The sequence below is a fragment of the Perna viridis genome, chromosome 5 (genome assembly GCF_037379345.1).
Source record: "Perna viridis isolate PV_CMFRI_1.1 ecotype Kerala chromosome 5, ASM3737934v1, whole genome shotgun sequence".
Lineage (NCBI taxonomy): Eukaryota > Metazoa > Mollusca > Bivalvia > Mytilida > Mytilidae > Perna > Perna viridis.
In genome coordinates this window covers 51,163,696-51,186,255 of record NC_142449.1, presented here as the reverse complement: position 1 = coordinate 51,186,255, position 22,560 = coordinate 51,163,696, and the positions used below count along the sequence as shown (strand labels likewise).

Below are 22,560 nucleotides of genomic sequence, written 5' to 3'. Positions count from 1 at the left end.
TACTAAGATTTATCGATCTGGAGTTAGGCTTTTTTACTTAAGGGAAGGTAGAAACGATCCACTCAAGTGTAAGGATAGGTTAGAATGTACATTGAGAGGAATGAAAAGAATTCAAAGTTCTGATTTAGCTTTAAGAAAAGACTTCTTGAAATTTTATTTTTACAGAGATTTGTAAATTATTTAAAAAGGGGTTTTGTCCCCTTTTCTAGTCTCTCTGATGTTAGCACTTTATCAATTATCATTTTTTGGCTTTAACATTGTGGGGAATTTACTGTTACCAGTAAATGGATCATGATCACTGTATCTTAATGCGAGATATTACTTTTGATATAAATAGGTCTTACTATGTTTTGAATTTGAAAATGTTGAAGACTGATCCTTCCAGACAGGGTGTAAATATTCATATTTTGAATCTGAAAGTATCAAACCTGTACAATGTATGAAAATTCATTGAACTTAGGAAGAAACAAGTGCTGTAAGTTCATAAGCTATTTTATAGACTGTAAAGGAGCACCATTGAGTAGAAACAAGTTTATTGACTTTTTAGACATGCATTATCTTCATTAGGTTTGATGATTCCAAATACAGTGGTCATTCCTTTTAGTATAGGGCAGCTACTGCTCCTGCTGCTGCAGGAATCGAAGATCAGTTGGTTCAAACTTAAGGTCGATGGTCATCAAACTGTTTTACTAGGTACATGAGGACTTCAATAGATACAATTATACATGCACGAATCAAATGAATATTTCCATCAGATGTTTATTGTTGACTATAATGGGTTACAACACCTACATTTAAAGGTACAATTCATATAAACAATGGAGCAATCTTCTTGGGGGCACTCGTTATACTCCTTTTGGCGTTTTCAATTCCATTTTTCTGGAATTATAATCCCCAATTCAGATTGCACAAATGCGTTTATGTTATTAACCTGCTGGGCTCCCCCAGGTTATCTTTTACTTCCTGAAATTTTTGCAATGTTTAGAAATCAGTTGTGGCATCTGTCGGGCTTCTCCAGATATCTGGTCCACAACTTCCAAACGTCAGTAGGTGTGCTTGCCGGGCTCCGTCCAAGTACTAAGATAGGGTTGTAGGCATATCTGCTGGGCTCCCAAAGATACTAAGATGTAATATGTAGGCGTGCCTGCCGGGCTCCTCCAGGTACTAAGATAGGTTGTAGGCGTGTCTGCTGGGCTCCCTCAGACACTAAGATGTAGGATGTAGGCGTGCATGCTGGGCTCCCCCAGCCACTAAGATGTAGGATGTTGGCGTGCATGCTGGGCTCCCCAGGTACTAAGATTAGACAAAATTTATACAGTATCTGCCGGGCTCCCCCCTCCCCCAGATACAATGTACTTTTCTTTTCTTTCATTTTTGAGTTAACATGTATTTTCATTTTTTACATCTTTCATGTATCTGCTGGGCTCCCCCAGATGCTAATTTCTAAAATTAGTTTGTTTTCTACGAGTAGCCCCCGGATTGCCAAATTATGTTTTATTATTGAATATTATGTAAATATTGTGTAGTGATGTTTTACTTAGTTTAAATGTAGTTTTTTCAATAGATTTAATAATGTCATGTGTTTGCGTTTACAAAGACGTTATAGGTTTTGACTATATACATTCACTTGTTAACTTATAAGATACGAATGTACATTAAGACAAGATGTACATATACATGTATTTACTACATGTAGTTTTTTTTAAATTCCATGAAACTTACACAGAGGTGTCGTCAGCTAAAATGATGAAAAAGATGTGAAAGAAGTTTGATATGTATTGAACTTGCATAAATGGGCACCTTCGGAAGTGTTCCTCTAAGTATGAATTTGGTTTCTCAGTATGATAAATGCATACAGATGTACAGACTAATTGAATGCGTTTTCATGGTTAAGAGTGCATTTGGGAAGGTGTGTATCATGTTCTTGATAGGATATAAATCAAGGTTTATACATTACAGTTTCCCAAAACATGAAATTATAGTTAACTACGAGTTGTTTAACTTATTCACACGATAATATCTTAGAAAACTTCGGAACCAAACACCAAATAATTATCTGGAAGTTTTTGGAATTTTACAACGAGTATATGTATATTTTATCCGAATTAAATGTACAAATGCATAAACGTTATGCTATTTTTAAGTTGTGACATAAAACAGGATACGTAGAAAACGTAAAAGACATATCACGTGGTCTTGACGTGGTCTACGTAGGGAAACATTTATTGGGCTATTGAGCCTAAAAAATCCGCGGCTCTAGCTATTGTCATTCTTGCTACATAAACATTATTTGCAACCTCGGTATGTGTCATCTTATCTTCGAACTATTTATACATGCTCATTTTGGAGTATCCGTGGAATAAGACTTTTGACTAATTTGCCACTTTCTACAATGGCAAACCGTTAACCTTGTGAAGTGGTCATATTCCTGACATAAAAATATTTGAATTTTTTACCAAGTCATGTCAATATTGATTTTCGGATAGAAAAGTAACAATGCAAATGTTCATCGTTTCCCTTTTGCATTGTTTTTATTAAAGACCTCTTGATTATTAAAAATAATGTTTTATTTGAATACTTTCTTTTATCAACCAGTATGTCAACTTTCTGCACATTTTATTGCTATGTTTTTAACAAGGACGATGATTGTGATTTAACGTCTATGTACTGGATTCCTAAACTTCACAAGAATCCATACAAACAACGTTTCATAGCTGGATCTGCAAGATGCACCACCAAACCTCTTTCAAAACTTTTAACTTCTATACTCACAACTGTCAGAGAGTGTCTGCAGTCCTACCACAACACTAGTTACTCCCGTAGTGGTATTAATTCAATGTGGATCCTGACAAATTCGAAAGATCTTTTGGAGACAATCAGTTCAAGACTATTATCTGAATATAATAGCATTAAAACCTATGATTTTTCAATCCTGTATACTTCTATTCCCCATACTCAGTTAAAATCCCGACTTAAAAACATTATACATCGGTGTTTTTCCAAAAAAGATGGTACACCTAGATACAAATATATAGTTCTTGGTAGAGATTCCTCATACTTTGTAAGAAATAATTCAAAATCATCTTCCAAATATACAGAGGAAGATGTTTACAAAATGCTGGAATTTTTAATCGACAACATATTTGTCCAGTGTGGTGGACGTGTTTTTCAACAAACGGTCGGCATTCCAATAGGAACAAATTGTGCCCCTTTACTGGCTGACATATTCCTTCACTCTTATGAGACTGACTTTATAGCTGATCTGATCAGAAAGAAAGAATATTGTTTAGCTAGATCCTTCAATCTCAGTTTCCGCTATATAGATGATGTGTTATCTTTAAACAATCCTAATTTCGGGGATTTGATACATCGCATCTATTCAAAAGAACTTGAGATAAAGGATACTACAGACACTGTGAAGTGACCTACACTTAGAAATCGATGGTAAAGGAAAACTATTGACCAAACTTTACGACAAACGTGATGACTTTTCATGACTTTCATCTGTGGCAACATCCCTTCGGCTCCTGCGTATGGAGTGTTCATATCACAACTCATACGTTATGCCAGAGCTTGCCGAAACTACGCAGACTTTTTGTATCGCGCTAGAACTCTAAGAAATAGGCTTCTGGAACAGGGTTATGTTGCTACAATATTGAAGTTATCACTACAGAAGTTTTATGGTCGTCATCATAAACTCGTGGATCGTTATGGTGTATCCATCAACACCATGAAAACTGATCTATTCAACGGGTCATAGTTTTCCTTTCCTCGTTTGTCTACCCCGGACTTGACTTTTTATGAGCAACTCCGCGGGTGTTTCTAGAAAAGCAGAGGACACTTATCCTAACGGTGCACCTGGTCCATGCTCCCAGTTTTTAGTGGAGTCTAAGTTGCTCATTCACTTTTGTTACTTTGTATGTATGATTTTAGTTACTTTATGTTCTTTGTTGTGTATGTCTGTTTTCCATGTCTGGTCTTTGTCCCTGGATTACATTTTTTTGATTACCGCTATAACCTTGGTTCCCTTAATTACTCTTTGCATATCTCCATTCCGAAATATGTCCATTTCTTTGTTAGGATTGGCATAATTTTGTTCTTTTGGTATTTATTTTCCCTGTTTTATTGACACCTACTAATTATCTCTTTACAAAAGTCCCTTTCTTAGACAGCCTGCTAGTAAATAAAACAAAAAAATTTGATAAAAAATTGCCAAATGCAATTTATTCGTTTTTTGCCATTGTTTCTTACGAAGTGACCTTTGATCAAAATATTTCAAGATAGCAAATTAACGGTGGACAAAAAAAAGCTAAGTTATTTGTGTTATTTTCTCTTTTTTTCTCTGTGATGTTTTTATTTTATTTTATTTTATCTTTTTTTATTCATTTTGTTTTGTCGTTACTTTGGTTGTTTTTTACAAGTAAACATATTGGAATGAACCATTTCTGACTCCTGAATCCTGAATAAAATTTATACGGTTTTGAGAGTTAAATTGTATTATATGCAGTGAGTACGTTTGTGTAGTACAATAGTCAAGTCTGTCTAGCAAAATTTGACCCTTAATCTAAACAAATTGCAACGGAAGATACATGTATTATAGTATTGATCTATAGCATTATAACCCAAATAAACATTCGTTTATTATCTAATCCTGTATACGGCAAATATTATTTTAGACAACTGTCTATTTTCGATAAATAAAAACAGCCTAGAAATAAGTTAGACCCATCATCACTTTTGCAAAGTAAATAATCAATATCCCTTTTTACATAACTTTAAGTTCGTTTTATTTTCCAAGGTTCTGTTAAAAAATGTAAAGTACTGGCAACCTGCCAATGAAGTTACGAATCGACAGTGTTTTTTTTTATTTAGACCAAAGAAAGGCCTAATTTATGTTTTTTTTTTCATTAAAAATAAAACAGCTACTTAAAGTATCATGTAACGAGTTGACTTTTTTATTTTTCCAGAAAAAAATATGTATTAATTTTAAAAAGGTATACAGAGTGTCATGGATTTTTCATAATCTATACACACATATTCTGATAGCAATTTTTTTTACAGAAAAGAAAGAAAGAAAGAAAAACAAACGAGAACAAAAACTGAACATTAACTGAGATGTATTTAAAAATAAAATACAAGATAGGAAAAACAGAAGTGATCTACTTAATTTTACCAATTAAACTGATATAAAAAAAAATGGACACTTCACATAAAGAAGAACTTACAGGAAGAAATAAACTAAGATACACACATAAATAAAGAATTTAAACCATGACCCATGAAAAACAAGTTAAAATTCGGAAATCATAATAACGATAGATCTGATTATCTTATCAAACTGATGACTATTTTTATATTTAAATTGAAGTGGCAATCGTCGTGAAACAGTTTATTATTGGGGAAGCTAGCGACAAGAGAGGTTAGTATTAATAACTGATACTATATTATTTAGTACCACAAATTCTTTCTAAGTAGTTTAAGGCGGCCATTGTTATGACCCTAGTATTTTGTGTTTGTTTTGTATTAATCATGCTTTGTTTTTGTTTACTTACCATGTGTTAGTTACCAAGCATTATTGAATGCAGCATGAAATATTATTTACCTTCGATTCACAATCATAAAAGTTTTTATATGATGTTTTCTAGAAGATTTTTTCAGCGTTTTTAGTGTCCATGCTGTAAGTAACATAATGTAAACAATGCAAATCAAACCAGGAGAACAATACTTACAATCAATGATATGTTAGTCGTATGGAACACCGTTCCTGTCTAGCTTTCATTATATGCTGATACTTTGTCATTCAATGCATATACTTTGATATTATATGCTTATACTTCGAAATTATATGCTTATCCTTTGACATTATATGCATATACATTGTCTTTGTACGCATATACTTTGTCCTTGTACGCATGTACTTCGACATTATATACAATGTACATAAACTTTGTCATACGCATAAACATTAACATTATATGTTTATTCTTTGACATTATATGCATATATTTCTTCATGATATTACCTTCACAATATCAAGAGGTGGTTGGAATTATATAAACTAAAAATGGTTGACTCTCAGGTTGAAATGTCTAATGTTTTCAAATAACTGGTTTGATCCTTACAATGCCTGTATTTGAAAAGGACACAAATACAGCCTAATATTTTGGACCGCTTTTAAGTCCTGACCTTGAGTCGTAAGGAGATAGAAACTAATCAGACATTATGAAACTTCGAATGGAATGCATAAAGTAAAACCGTTCGCCCATAAGGTCTGTAGATCAAATATATGAAAAGGACTAATTTTTCCCTTCAGACTTTGTTGGAGAGTGGGTTGAAAATATCTGATATTGTAACGCTATTTAGAATATTTATCAGAGGCTGGTCAGAGAAAAGTGTTAAAGTCCAAATTTGGCAATTGACAGATTCTATTCATAGAATAAATTTCACCAGAATAAAACAGAGAAGGAAAGGTAGACTGTAAATATGTGTCTATAACGTAAATGCAATAAATACGTAAATACGGTTTACAGGGCCATTTTTAACTCAGTAATACATAACAATAGATGACACAAAAGTTGTAGGTAAAATATTGTTATATATTAATGCAGTCAGCTGGGTTTAAAGTTGTTCTATAATTTTAGTGCAATTTTCCTTTCGTGGTGTAATGCCGATAAAACAAACTTCTTTAAGTATACCGCTTAAACACTTGATCATCAGAAAGGCAAATATGCATATTTTCTGCTACAGCATATTTAATCTTAAATTTACAATATTTCTCGATAAATTTATCTTAGATTAACTTAAGAGTACAGTATTAGGCAAATGCCTTAATAACAATTTTCTAAGATGCAAACATTTTTAAAAAATGACATTACAAATAAAGAATATATCAAAATCTTAAAAAAGGAGGTGCAGATACAATTAAGATTCTATGAAAGTTTCTGAGAAAGTTTCATTCAATTTCATTCAATAAGGGTCTATATATGGGTCCTTGTTAAATGGAAGAAAAGATTTACATACGGAAGGACGGACAACCCTATCACTATATACTCTTTACTTGCAAAGTGGGGGTGGGTATAAGAAATATAAATATTGCATGCTCATGTAATTTATATCATAAATTAATTTTACAAAAGGATATTCCTTTCCCAATAATTAACATTCCTTAATGTTTGTGTCCTAAATTATATATTATATTTTTGAAAAAAAAATACACGGATTTGAGAATGACTTTTATTTGTAATTTTCAAATCATCAGGAAAATTGTATATTGTTTCTTGATTGTTTTTGAAAATAAATTTGTTGAAAAACTTTTACATTCAGTAATGTAATTGAATTATCTTAGATGTACTTTATTGATACTTGTTATGACTGTGATCATTTTGATATCAACTACAATAATGGTATTATATACTAAAAACAATACTAAAAATCTTATCATAAATGTAACATACTTAAAATATGGACTTAATAGTATAACCAGATATCGTTATTTTTCGAAACGTGTTTATATCGTTTAAAAAAAATATCGTTCTGTATTAATTATTGATACTCTTTATCAATTTATCTACATCGTATTATGATTGCTTTTGAGGTTATCTACCGTTATCTATCTATTGCACTTGGTCTCAGTATCGTATTAATTTTCCCATAGACTTCTATAGTGAAGTGCATATTTTTAGGATTTTTTAAAAAATATGGATATTGATTCAATAAAACTTTCACTTATGTAGCATTTCTAAGGATATGTGAAAAAATAATTTCCCGCAAAGAAAATAGGGTGAGTCCACGAAGATCGGACAGAAAAGTAGTCTCGAACTATAAATAGCCATTTTCCCTACTTTCACTTTCGTTTTGCACTCACCAAACCAACCTTTTCAGTGGAACATTTTTATTATATTATGTTAGATTTTCTTTTAAAAAAGTTCTTCATCTTACAGTGTGATGTTTGCTCTATTTTATAAGTCATTGTTCATATCTTTTGACAAAATATTAGTTTGTAGAGAGGCAGAAAGAAAATGCACTATATTTTTATAGCATCCTTGTTTTGACGTACACCAGCTCAGGGATATGCAATACGATACTGGTACCACTTCGGTAAACCTCCAAATGTATAAACACCATACTAAATTCAAACATTTGTTAATGGATGATGAAGGTAAACTTCACTATCAAAAAACGTGATTTTTCAAAAGCAAATAATCACTTTATTATATAGTTCTGTATTATCATAGAAGCATACCATACAACTACTAGGCGACTTCCTACAAAAACATATTATGCGGTAGGTGGAACCTAAAACGCTCCCGAAGAAACATTTTCCAACTATGTAGTGACTAGGCCCGATCAAATCTATGACAGAAAAGTTTGGCATTCTTATGGTATTATTGGTATATCCTTATAATATAACTTTTTATATACGCTGTGTTTTGCCATATCTATCCTAAAAAAAGGTATTATATGATTGGTATTTACTTATCACAGTTAGCTAGAAAAGGTTCCCTGAAAACAATTGGGTTCTCACGATTATAGATTTCTAATCATGTCATTCTAAGCTCCTGAATGAAGATGCAAACTGGATATTGATACTTTTAGATACTAACTGTAGTGCAATCAAGTTGAAAATACATATTAACGCTTCCGTGGAAAGCGCATTTTCCGATTGAAACTAATCATAATTTTAGTTTATAGTTATAAAATTTCGCTTGTTAATGTCAAAATGAAAGGCTGAAAAATGACTGTACAAAATACTTGCATGAAGTCTACGTACTAATGTTCGGATTTATCTTGTATATGAAGGAGATTGGACGGCGATAAGATGCGAATACTGATCATTCCAAAACGCATTTTTCATTTGTTAAATTTGCAGTGAGTCTTTACAAGTGCATTAGGATGTCTGACACATTTAGGATATAAGGTTCATTGATTTAGTCTGAACAAAATTCCGTCGCAAAGAAAAGTGTAACTGCACTCACGAGCTTGTTCAGTCTGATATTTGCTTAAGAAAATATACACCAGTATAAATACAATAACCCATTATTACTACATTTTTACTATGATAAAAGTGTCATGAATAGAGTACATATCTGATATAAAGTATGTATGTATTTGGATTTTGATCTGTCTACTTATAATTCGTGAATCATTATAAGTATATATATATTTTCCAGAGATTTAAAATGCAAACCAAACCTCCCTCTGAGTGTCCATCTTAGATCTGCCGGACATACCCAACATTGTTACGATCATAGAACTTAAAACAATCACCCACAGCGTACGTGATTTAGCTTTTGAATCTGTTTTGATCTTGAACTTTATAAGTATTATGCTGAAGAAAGATATCGGTTGTCCGAAATATTCAATGGAAATTTTACAATCTTTTGATGATGTTAAATATATTTAGACGTTTATTGAATTTATTGTAATGTTTCGCATCGATTTTAAAGATCATTCACCCCGTAAGAGTGATTTTTGACTATTTTTTATATATTTATATATATATAATTTATTTATACATACATCTCAGAATGTAAGAATGAGACAAAATTATCAATGAAAAAAATGTTTCAAGACATTTTAGATATATTTGTATTGACATATTTCGCTGCAAAGTAAGAACAATCCTGGACCACCATAATAACTTTAGTTCATTGTTTCGTCTATGTTTCTAAAAGCATATCAACCTTTCATCTATTCAGTGGTATGTTTTAACGTTATATTTTATGTATTCCTTTTGTACATATTCTTTTTAACAGTGTATACATCTGTAAAATTACAGAGGAGACTAAGTAATAAAGGACATAAACAAACAAACTGTATTTTCATATTTTGAAGAAATGAACTTGAATCCCATTTATTAAAAACATTGAAGATGCAGAGATCTGCGGCATTTTCGACAACTTTATATAGCGTATTGATTTACAGAAAGCCTTGTTCCATAATGATTTATTTTTTATTTAATTGATAATTCTTAGTAGGATACGTACAAGCGTCCGACTGTTACATATTGTATCAATAGCAAGTAAACATATCAAAATGTATTGTTTATGCCCATTTAGAATAATGGTAAGTCAATCCGACCACTACAATGAATGGTATATTCCATTTACTATATTCGATTATAATATATGGTAGTGTAAACAACTTAAAATTTAACGCCAAGCGTCCTTTCTCGCAGGGGACTTGTATTTGTTTAAACTAGCAAACATGACAAATACCCCGGTGAAGATTATTACTTCCAGTACCGCTTGTCAACAAAGTTATATGTGCTATTAATTTGGCTAACATCCTCCATAAAAAAAAACGTTACCAACAAAATTCTCCTATATTTCAAAGACAAATCCATACCAATTACTTCATATTCTTATACTTCACCCATTGCATTCAAAATTTTCCATTATAAAAGGTTATTGCAGAACCTCGAGATTGAGGACTTAAAGGCAAAAGCACCTGACTTTTCTTGCAAAAACTCTCCATTGAAATATGGTCCTCCCGTCGTTAGGGGAGATTTAACCACCATCGAAAACGAATCTCTGCGTAATATCGTTTATGAAGGTCCCAAGTACCGTGAACCACGCTCCATAAATTGGAATTATACATTTTACATTTTTAAAGTTCTTATGGATGCCGTGGAGGACTATGCAAAAAATGGATAAAACGAGAACAAGAAGACATTGATTCTCTGTCAGAGTGGTTAAAGGACCTGAGGTTTTTAATTTTGAAACGAATGAAAGTTTTAAGTAGGTCAATGAGTGCCAAGGCTACATCAGTTTTCAAAGACCCCGATGTAGCAAAAACATTTTCTACTATACATGATAAATTTGTTGTCATACCAGCGGACAGAGCCCATAACAGCATAACAACATTCTTTTTGCCTGCAAAAACGTTTTACATCCAATGTTTATTATCAGAGGTAAACGTAGAAAAAAATAGCAGTGATAAGACCTACAATGCTACCACACTCTCCAAAGTAGAGATTGTGGAAAACCATAAATCTGTGCTATCCCCTTTTGGTCTCTCTACCACGGAAGATGATTATGATTTACGGTCTATGTACTGGATTTCTGAACTCCACAAGAATCCATACAAGCAACGTTTCATAGCTGGATCTGAAAAATGTGCCACCAAACCTCTTTCAAAACTTTTAACTTCTATACTCATAACTGTCAAAGAGGGTCTGCAGTCCTACTACAACACTACTCCCGTAGTGGTATTAATTCAATGTGGATCCTGAAAAACTCGAAAGATCTTTTGGAGACAATCAGTTCAAGACTAATATCTGAATATAATAGCATTAAAACCTACGATTTGTCAACACTGTATACTTCTATTGCCCATGCTCAGTTAAAATCCCGACTTAAAAAAAAGTGTACATCGTTGTTTTTCCAAAAAGGATGGTACACCTAGATACAAATATATAATTCTTGGAAAAGATTCCTCATACTTTGTAAGAAATAATTCCAAATCATCTTCCAAATATACAGAGGTAGATGTTTACAAATTGCTGGAATGTTTAATCGACTACATATTTGTCCAGTATGGTTGACGTGCTTTTCCACAAACGGTCGGCATTCCAAGGGGAACAAATTGTGTTTCTTTACTTGCTGACCTATTCCTTCACTCTTATGAGGCTGGCTTTATAGCTGATCTGATTCGAAAGAAAGAATACGTTTGGCTAGGTCCTTTAGTTTCAGATGGTGTATCCATCTGCACCATGAAAACTGATTTATTCAACGGCTCATAGTTTTTCTTTCCTCGTTTGTCTATCCCGGACTTGACTTTTTATGAGCAAATCGACGGGTGTTTCTAGAAAAGCAGAGGACACTTACCCTACCGGTGCACCTGGTCCATGTTCCAAGGTTTTAGTGGAGTCCGAGTTCATTTGCTTTTGTGACTATGTGTGTATGATTTTAGTTACTTTATGTTCTTTGTTGTGTATTTCTGTTTTTTATGTCTGGTCTTTGTCCCTGGATTACATTCTTTTGATTACCGCAATAACCTTGGTTCCCTTGATTACTCTTTCACTTTGTATTATTTTGTTATAATTTTGTACTTGATACGTTCTTCTTGATTTACTTGTGATTTAGTTCCTTTAGTTTTCACTTATTTATTGTGCATGTTTTCAGTACATTTACTTATTGGTAATAATCGGTGTCAATTTTACGCTATCCGTTACAGTTACAATGTACCGGAAATAACAAATGAGTGGTTAAGAACGTAGTTTATAACACCCATTTAATGGAAAATGTCTGTACCAAGTCAGGACCATTGCAATGATTTCAACCTTCCGGTTTTAACTTTGATTTTGTCATTTGTTGTATGGGTTTCCTTTTGGAACATTGGTTTGTTTTTATATATTTTTTTTTTCAAACATATCCACATAATTGTGACTATATAATTGTATCTTCCGACTGCAGTTTTTTTTAAATTAAATTTTGGGTAAAGGGGTCCTATTCCTCATACCAATGTAATAGAAGGATATTTTGCAAGACTTGTTCAGCTTTATATAATGATCTTTGATTACTCTCAGGTGGAAATGATTGTTACTTGAATGGCGAAATATGTCTCCTCAGCTTATGTCATTATTTTGCATCCGTTGTTGTCTGTCCTGAAAATGTTCACAATGGGCTTAACCACATAAAAAAATCTAAATCTGATCAGAGATTTAGATTTACCTATAATCAAAGAACTACTATTGCGGTAGTTTAATTTTCGCTGAATGACATATAAAGGGAACATTAAACTGTCGTGATCTTTTTTTTTGCGAAGACCATTCTAATACGATTCGTGTAACCATCGCGAATTAAAAGCTGCGCTAATAATTGCACAACATATTTCGACTTATCCCAGAAGGAGATAGAACTAAAGCAGATTGATCACAGATATCGTGAGAATAAGTTCCGGTTAAGAGTATACCTGTTTTTAGAAACTTGTATACTGATTGTCGCCAGAGGTTATCCTTATGTTTTGAAGCTTGATTCTGATCTGAATGTTCTAGCCAAACTGCCTTAGTCTGCGTCTGCATCTTCTCACTATAACCTTTGAAAACTAAGAATCTGTATTCTGCTTATACTAGTATTTAGTTGATAAATGAATTATGTCTGATATATAGAAAAACCTATACAATCAATCCTCTGAATAATATGAAAACAAGAAGCTATCTGAGGTTCTGATAAGTCAATTTTCAGGGATTTTCATTGAAAATATGGCAGCCAATGCTAAGAAACCTAATACAAATGTAAGTCACAGTGCTTACTAAACATAATTAATTATTTTGTGTTGCTTATGTAAGTAAACATTTGGTGATATTTGCCACTTTATCTGTACGTGGAACCCCATTATTTTTATATTATATTTCTTCACTGTTCAACCCTCTTGCAAAGTAAAATGTAATGAGGCAGGATGTTTCTACTGTATTTCCACTTGATAAAATAATATTGCATCAATATTGCCAATTTTAGGTTGCAAAATTCAGCCCAACGAATCTGGTTTCATTGTTTCATGACCGAGTGCTTAACAAACGTGTTCATCAAAAATATCGTGCCCGTTTACGTCTTATTTTTTTTATGATTATTTAGCTTTTGAGGCTAATTTTGCCGTAGCTGTAAATAGTTCTTTTTATTTTTTTTCTGGGAGGGGGTATCTCAATCTAACCTAATAATATAACTATACACACCAAAATTCACAGAATCACGTTTAAATTATGCTGCATAAATTAAAAGGAGGTTACGATATAAAAGATGCAATTTTGTACTCAGCTACAAAACACAGCTCAATGATTTAACTTGTAACAATAAAACTGATTACCGACGTTTAAAGTTTTAGCATGCCCAATATAAAACAGGAAAAATAATGAATTCCAACGTTTTTCTGTTAATACCGGATAATCTTCACGTAAAAGTGTGAAAAAAAAACTACGTCGCGATTCATATTTTATGTATATGAGGTGGACATCTTTCTTGCGTAAAAAATGAATATAGAGAACGATATCGTTTTCCTTCTTTAAAACATTTATATAATCCAAATTGACCTGAAATGTTACATCAAACATAATAATATTCTTTTCTATTTATAAGTGATCGTAATAATGTTCCAATTTTGCAGGTGATGGCACTTTCGAAGATATTTTGTGGTCTGGTAAGTTTTATTGAATGCCAGAAATCTAATTTGTACCTAATCTCCCTCTTCCATTGGAGTTGAAAATACCAGTGCTGATCATTAATATCATTATCAGTATATCCGTAGTCACATCAGAACAAAGACTAATTATAACAAAAAGAAATCATAACTTACTGTTTTTGAAGAAACTGAGTATTTTTCGACGAAGGACTGATATCTGAAAAAAAAATTTCCTTATTACTCTGAGTCAGGAGTCTGTTACGCAAATACGCATGGCGTTCAAAAGAATCAGCTTATTTAGTACTTGCCACATTTACCGAACACTTGTGAAATATAAACACCATACGCAGGAGACGAATGTATTTTTCTGCACATGTAAGGAAAATTTATAAAATTGAAATTAAAGTCGTCTCAATTATTATAAATCTAAGCGCAGAAATGACCACTGTTGTCAAATTCGAGATGTAGGTCTAAAAAGATGAAGAAAAAAGCTATTTCTATAGTCTCCTTTATCTCGAGATCTGTTAGATATATTGAATGTAAGCATGTATCATAAGATGGGTTCTTGATTGACAATACATCATCGATATATCTGTATGTGAAATTAAAGGAATTAGCATCTTTTATATTTTTATTCTTTACGAGATTCTGAAGAAATTCCGAATCGAATGCTTACAAAAATATGTCGGCTAGAAGAGGAGCGGAATTAGTAACCATGGGAATGCCAACTTGTTGCAAAAAAAAAAAAAAACAGTTGCGATCACTTCTAACATCTATCAAATTCTGTCCGAATCTGTCAGGATTTCTGTTCTACGACAGCAGATAAAACAGAAATCCTGACAGATCCTGACAAGGTCTGACAGAGGCTGCCCTGGGCAGGACACATTTTGCTCTATTCCATGACAGATCCTGACAGAAACTGTCCTGAGTTGTGGGAAAGAAAATGCGAAAAGCTGTTCTAAAATGTCATACCCATGGACAGTTCCTGACACTAAATCTTTCTAAACTGTGACGTAATAACCTTTCAAAAGCAATTTAATATTCCTTAAATGGAAGTTATTGACAAACATTTTATTTATTGGGAGTTTGAGAGACACTTCTTCACAATTTTTTATGATCTTTCTATCTTATGAAGACAATAAAAAAGTTGTTCGAAGATTTCCATCTGCCATTTCAAAACAACAGAGAAACCCAACTGTTCACAGAGTTACATGTATTGACATAACATAAGGGTTTTATTGACTGAGTGTACAGATATTTTTTTCTTTAATAAAAACTTGTAATTCTCATTGGATAACGGAAGAGTTACATAGATATGCCAATCATTTGTCACATGTGCTTACTTGAAACCAACAAGCAATCAATATGAAAGTAAACACATACAACCATGTGCGAACGATGATTTGAGAGAGCAATTCACATTTCACAGACAAAATTGTAAAACTATTCAAATCCTGAAAATTCCCTATCTAACCGTTTTATGATCATGGAATTTAGAACGCCTATCCTGTTTGCAACATGCATAACTTCGTCCTTGAGACAAAAGGGATATTATGTATAGTTAATATCTTGGCTCATTTGAAATAGTCCAATGGCTGGGTAGGTCCACATGATTCTCCACTCATCATCTTTATGGTAATTTTTAGGTACTTCTATACGTTCCATTATCGAATCAATATGTTACCAAAGAATATTGTCGGATTCTTTTTCAGTATAAGTCTGTATTTGTACCCCACAGTGTCAAAAAGCCAAGTTGTTTTACTTAATTATTTGAGCTTCTAAAACTTCCTGATATAGCAGGTGTGAACAAACTACACAAATAGAGAAATCATCATATAGCCAAAATGGCTCAGCTTGACAATATTACTAAGAAAGTTGCAGTAACACTTAGGGTTTTGGGGTAGAATGAAAAAAAGATATACCCCTTCCCCACCGAAAAATTGCTCAAATTAACATATTTTTCGGTGTCAAAACCCCTAGAGTATTTATGCTTTAGTAAAAAGTGACTTATTTGGTATTTTAAGTTTAGTGTTATGACAAGTAATATTTCTGAGATTATTTTGATGAATTTTGGCATTTAAGCGGTATACAATAGACATGTTTGTTACTATTGTTTTCATTATCGATGTATCCAACATATCATTTTAGGCGCGTATTACTCAGTTTCAATAAGACAATAATGAGTTTTTCATAAAAAGGGGAATTTTCTTAATTTCATATTTCTCTCCAGATGGAAAAAAAAATATGACACGTTGAACAAATCGCTTGTCATGGTGCAGATGGGCATGAGTTCATGATGTCGAACAGAAAACTTCTGTAGTGATGATATCAATTTTGTAGCAACATAACCCTGTTCCGGAAGCCTAATTGCAAGAAGTCTAGCGCGACTGATTAGGCCAAACAGATTAAGCCAAACAATCTTATAAATATTACAAAATATATATAAAATTCACATCATCCTAACACCCCCCGCCCATTTCAAAGGCAATTTGAATGCAATGAAAACTTTTCAGCATTCAACAGATACAAATATTAAAATGAAATGGCGGAAAAGTCCAGACCTAGATAATCAGATATAACATTCATTTCCCTTAAAATATTTAATAACAATGTCAAATTCTGGTAATAACAAACTCCATCTGTTCAGTTTTTATTTTTCATTATATTTAGGAATATAAGGGGATTATGATGTTTTACAAGAAAAATCGAATGTCAACTGAAACTTAAATAAACATCAAAATACTGTAAAGCTGACAACATGGTAATAAAATATTTGTTCATATGCTTTTCTAATCTTAGCAAATATGGATTTGGTTTGTCAATCAGATTAGGGTTTTCTTGTATGGCACAGTTCCTAATCCAACCCACTAGCATCGACAGCAAGGTTGAAGGGTTTTTAATAAAATATTGTCACCCCATTAAGATTTATAATTCTTACGAAGAAGTTGTGTTTAAAGTTTAACAACAGTGGTACAATTTGAGAAAAACAGTTTCTGTAGAAATCAATCATACCCAAATATCTCATAAGTTGCTTTTTGTTGGTAGATATAGAGTGTTGATCAATTGCTTTCGGTCTAGCCATTAGAAGTATGACCTTCAGTATGCCATTAGAAATAATGTAGCTTTACTAAATTCACTCATTTCACAATTAATAGTAAGTTAGAATAACAACAAAATTACCGAACACTTTTCCGGTTCATAATCAAGTCAAGTTCACAATAAATTTGACAAAATATATTTTACACTACCAGAGCAGCTAGTACTGCATTGGTCCTGATTTGTTACAGGCATTTCAAACGAAACGATGGGTTAAAACGGGTTTAATAGCGCAGTAAACCTCTATCTTCCATTGCAGCGTGAATATATCAGTGGTGATTAAAAGAAAAAAAAACATTTGCTTGCTATTATCATAATCGGACAATCAGCGGTCACGTCAGAACAAAAATCAATTTACAAAAAAGAAATCAGTACTCAATGTTTTAGAAGAAACTGAATATTTTTCAACCAAGGACTGATATCTAAAACAGAATTAGGTAAGATACCTTTTAAGACGCATTCCTTATACCCCCGATTCAAGAGTCTGTTGCAGATATTTTATGGCGTTCAAAAACAATCAGAGTAAAAAGCACTTGCTCTAACGTAGCTAATCAATTTTGAAAAAATTAACACCATACGCGACGATGCAGAGTTAAGCTGCACAGATAAGGATATTTGAAGTTAAAGTCGTCTCTTTTATTATAAATCTAAGTGCTGAGATGACCATGGTTGTCCAATGCGTTATGTAGGTCTAGAAAAAGGTGCAGAGCAAGCTGTTTCTGTAGCCTATTTTATCCAGAGCTCTGGTGGATATTCCCGGTAACAATTTACCAAAAGAAGATTTGTTGATGGCCAGTACATCGTCATTATATGTTTATGTAAAGTTGAATTTTTAATAGCATATTTTATTTTTTTTTAATTTTACGAGATTCTGAAGAAATTCAGTCTCGTATGAATATAAAAACAAATCGACTAGTTAGGAGAGGAATCACAGTATGAATGTAAACTTATTTTTGAAAAATAACTTCACCAAATTTAACAAATATGTTATCAATAAGGAAATCAAGTGTATCGCAAACCTGCTTTTCTTTGAAACACACTTTCCCCTTCTACGATGTTTTAGAAAATGACCAATGCAATACTTGCTTTCAAATGAGATTCAAATGAGGTTTTGAGAAACCAATTTCCGAAAAGCTGCGGGATTTTAGGTTTTGAAGTATATCTGCAGAAGTAAGGTAAGTCTTCACATTTAGTTTTGATTTTGACAGAAGACATGAAGGACTTGTTGTTGTATAGGATTTCATATTTGTCAAAAGTAGTGAGTTTTTAAGTGACATTACCTGGGATATAATTATCAATACTCAATTCCATAATAAGGTAATTGAGGTAATGCGCCTAATAAACAATATAAACAAAAACAATGTTGTTTATAGCTTTGTACGCAGGGACAATAATATATTTCTCATCTAGTGAGGAAAGGCATTCAAGTGCCTAACGTTCCTTGAATACGGGCTTGGGTCTTTATATGACACATTTCTCGAAATCGTGAATAAGATTCCAGATTCTTGGTCCTTTTCGCTCTTTATCCATGATCTGGCATAATCTTCAACGGCATCCATTATGGTTTTGAAATTAAGTTTCCAATCTAGGCGCTATGGTACTCTGAACTTTGAACCATGAAAAACTACCATGCGTACGTTGGAATTCATTCTCAATTATATTCAAATTTCCATTGATGACATGACCAGAAGGACACTATTTGAATAGAGAAAAAGTACAATCACATGTCAGAGGGGACTTTCTTTAAGTATTCCTCAAAGTTTAGATTCTACATTTTTTATGGTTTAAAATTTTACTAGTTATTGTGTAAGTGTAGCTGTAAGAGACAATAGAAACAGATTGACTTTTGAAATATGGGAGAATTTTGGAAACTACCTCTTTACGAAGAAGAATATATTTGGAAAATGGAATCTGTATAAATTTCCGATTCTCATAGTGAAGAGGTTAAGATTTAACAGGCTTAAAAAGACGGAAATTGGCCATGTCAGATATAAGACTGGACAATCTGTAGTTTAAAGAAAAATGGTCGACACCTTCTCGATGAGCAGTTGATATATTATCAAAAGCACCCTTTAAATTATTTATGTGTTCAGATCAGCTATAACTACATACAATTAAATCATAAATGTTACCATAAAAACAATCCAAGTCTTCCATAACATTATTGATCATTCTTTGCAGTCTTTCTGATGCATTTTCCATTCCAAATGGAATATTCTTATACTGAAACAAGCCATCGTGTAAAACAAAAGCAAATACTCCACGAGGGAGGTTTTTTGTCAGTGGCACTTGCCAATAGCATTCAAACTGTGAAATATGCTGACAAATTTGGCTTTACCAATTCTATCAATGCAGTCGACAATTCTAGGATTTGGATATGAGTCGGATTTCGAAACAAAATTTACCCTACAAAAATCTGTGACAAAATGAAAGGTCTTACCGAGTTAGGGAACCAACCAATGAGCAATGAAAGCTACATTCATTGGTACTCGGTTCATGTTCTAACACGTATGTAACTGTTTCCTCGTGACTTCTCTTTATAGGAGCAGCATCAGCGAACAACAACTGTCATATTAGGTACATCTTGGCTCAAAGTTTTGTAAGAATGTATCGAAGTTTTAATACCTTCTTTTAGATAAAAATTTAGCTGTACTAGTTTTTAATCTAATTGTTTTTATTTGTTCAAATGAATATGCTGTTCAATCTCCAAAACTCATTTACCTCAAATGTTGATTCGTCATAAACAGTAGTTTCAAGTTTGTGGCTAAGGTGGAAATTGTTTTACAGTTGCCAAAGCGTTCTAAATTCTCTTTGAAAAGTTAAAACGTCACTGTTTTTACATCAACCTGGCCAATTGACATCATAATAAAGATCATTGACCCTATTTCATGTGGCCTCAGTACACAGCTTGTAAAGGTCTCACTAACCACATTTAACGTTTCCATTACTTTACATGTTAAACAAGTAATTTTTAATGTTTCACTGTGAATTCCCAGGACAAATGGCATACCATTGCGAAGCTTCGACAATAAGGCATTTAAAATCAATATGCTAATGGTACAATGATTGTAGAAATTTTTTACAAAATTTACTTGAATAAAAAATACTAAAAATCAACATTTTTACCTTTTCTGCTAACTGACAGCATGGAGGCAAATTACTCACACATGTTAACAATATTCATACACGTTTGTAGTAAATTACATATACGATTTTAAAGTACACGTTCTCAGCTTTATTTTGACTACTTGTAATCCGAATACACACAAATAATGCACTTACAATGCATAGGTCTAGGTTCAGTGTTTTAGGCACTACATAGGGGTGGCCTTTTGACCCGGAAGTGGTTAGTGAGACCGAAGGATGACCAGGAACTATCAAAGTGCAAGTACCTTATCACCAGGTTTTAAAATTCTTTCCTGACACCTTTGTCATACCACCTTTTCATTTCAATTGAAAGTTTTTTTAAGTTATTCACAGCTTGTTGTAAAGCATTAAACAGCATTTCTTTAATATTAGAAATATAATTTAAAAGATTCATGTCAGTGTGTTCAGCAAGCCTTTTTTTTAAGGTCCACTTGTCGTATGTCCAAAAAGACCTCTGAACAACCTCTCTAGCAGCAAAAAACAGACAAATGAATACCTTCATCCCAATATCTCTCAAACTAAAGACAAAATGCCCTTATCCAGTGTTCAAGTGTACCATGAGACTCGGGATGGTAGGCACTGGACTTGAATTGCTTTATTCCAAGTTCATGGACCACTTGTTGAAACAGTTTGGACTTAAAATTGGGAAACTGTTCTGATTGAGTTTGGTAATTCGAAAAAGGTAATGAACTTAACCAAAGCCTTCACTTTGGATTTGTTCTTAATGTTCCAAAAGTAAATGGCATGGAAAACGAGTCGAGGCACACACTATGGTAAGCAAATATGATTTACCCGAGATAGTCTTTGGAAGTGACCCATAACAATCTCAGATGACTCAAATAAACGGTTCTCCAAATCTGGAATTGGCATAAGAGGTGCAGGCGGATCTTTTTGTTTAGGTATACCAACCAACTGATATTCATGGCAGGACGTACAAAATTCTGCAGCTACTTTGCAAAGCGCCGGCCAGTAAACATGTTGCGAGATCTTCAAACAAGTCTTCAGTATGCCAATAAACAGGGAGATTTTTATCAAGTTTTTGGGGTTTCGTCAATTTTTCTCATCAAAAGTACTTTCCACTCCCTCACAAACACGTATTTTTAATGTTCTTAATGTATAAATACCCGCGTTCTTTACAAAACCAACGTTCATCGCTTCTCATTCGATCAACCTGCAGATTTTAGTGTTCAATTTTCCTTATTAATCGGTATAAAAAATAGTACGGTACTCTTACAAGTGCATACAACAAAGACTTTGTATCAAATTAGATTTTAGAATGTGAATCACTCAATACCATTCAAAACATCGATATCATTGATAGAAAAAAAAAGTAATCAAGTGAAAATTTTGGAATGTTTTCTGACTCTTTCGACTAACCACCCCTGCTGCAGATTCATTATCGACTTATTAATCTAAGAATACATAACATTTAATATAATGATAAATATGATTGGCTGGTTAGTATACACAGGTAAATCAAGCTTGAATTTTAACAAAATAACCCCGGTTAACCAAAGTTTCTTTCTAGCATTAATATATATAAGAACACTATTTACGGAGTTTAAGGTAGTGTGACTCTTTGTTGCATAGTTTCTCATGCAATAATTGAAGAAACAGATGAAAATAGTACAGCTATAACTTTCAGTATTTATTACATTATTCTATTATGTAGGGAATTCAAAATAAACTTTCTGATAAAATATACCATATAAAACTATGCGTATATTAAACACATCAACATTACACCATTCAACACCATATGATATTCCAATATTAGAACACAGTATGTGTATTTGCACTTTCTGCTGTGATTGGGGATTTGTGTATAATTCTTTATATCACTCTGGCTTGATGTAGTTTTCTGTTAAGGCTGTTTCTTAACTTTCTTTGTGTTTGTCTATTTAACAGTTGCTTTACCTATATTTGTATTGGACTGTTTTCTTCAAGCACGATTGTTGTTTGCTGACATTGTATGTTTTTCTCAGTATTATTTTTTGCCTTGTTTTATACTTGACTAGCGGTTTGTTCTGTTTAATCTCTGTTCTGATCTTTTGTTATAGTATTGTCTCCTTTATCATCCCTATCCCCCTCAGCGTCAGTGTGATCACTTTCTGAAACTCGTACAAATTAACGTCCACAAAAGTCTTTTGGACACACTAAATGTACTTTATCATATGATACAAGTCTTTAGATGACATA

At 32.8% G+C, this 22,560-nt stretch overlaps 1 protein-coding gene across 4 annotated transcripts in view; it reads left to right on the top strand.

Annotated features, from left to right (window-relative positions):
* Nucleotides 1-22,560, top strand: part of LOC148618142 (uncharacterized) — a 75,780-nt gene that overhangs the window by 13,855 nt on the left and 39,365 nt on the right. For 2 of the 4 annotated variants that reach the window (XM_088586039.1, XM_088586036.1), the window contains exons 2-3: nucleotides 5,369-5,419; nucleotides 14,104-14,136. In XM_088586039.1, the coding sequence (XP_088442165.1) occupies nucleotides 14,107-14,136 (30 nt within the window). In that variant the 5' untranslated portion in view covers nucleotides 5,369-5,419; nucleotides 14,104-14,106. Of the gene's footprint in view, nucleotides 1-5,368; nucleotides 5,420-9,189; nucleotides 9,275-14,103; nucleotides 14,137-22,560 lie in introns of those variants that run through there. The other 2 variants (XM_088586037.1, XM_088586038.1) reach the window with 2 other exon arrangements.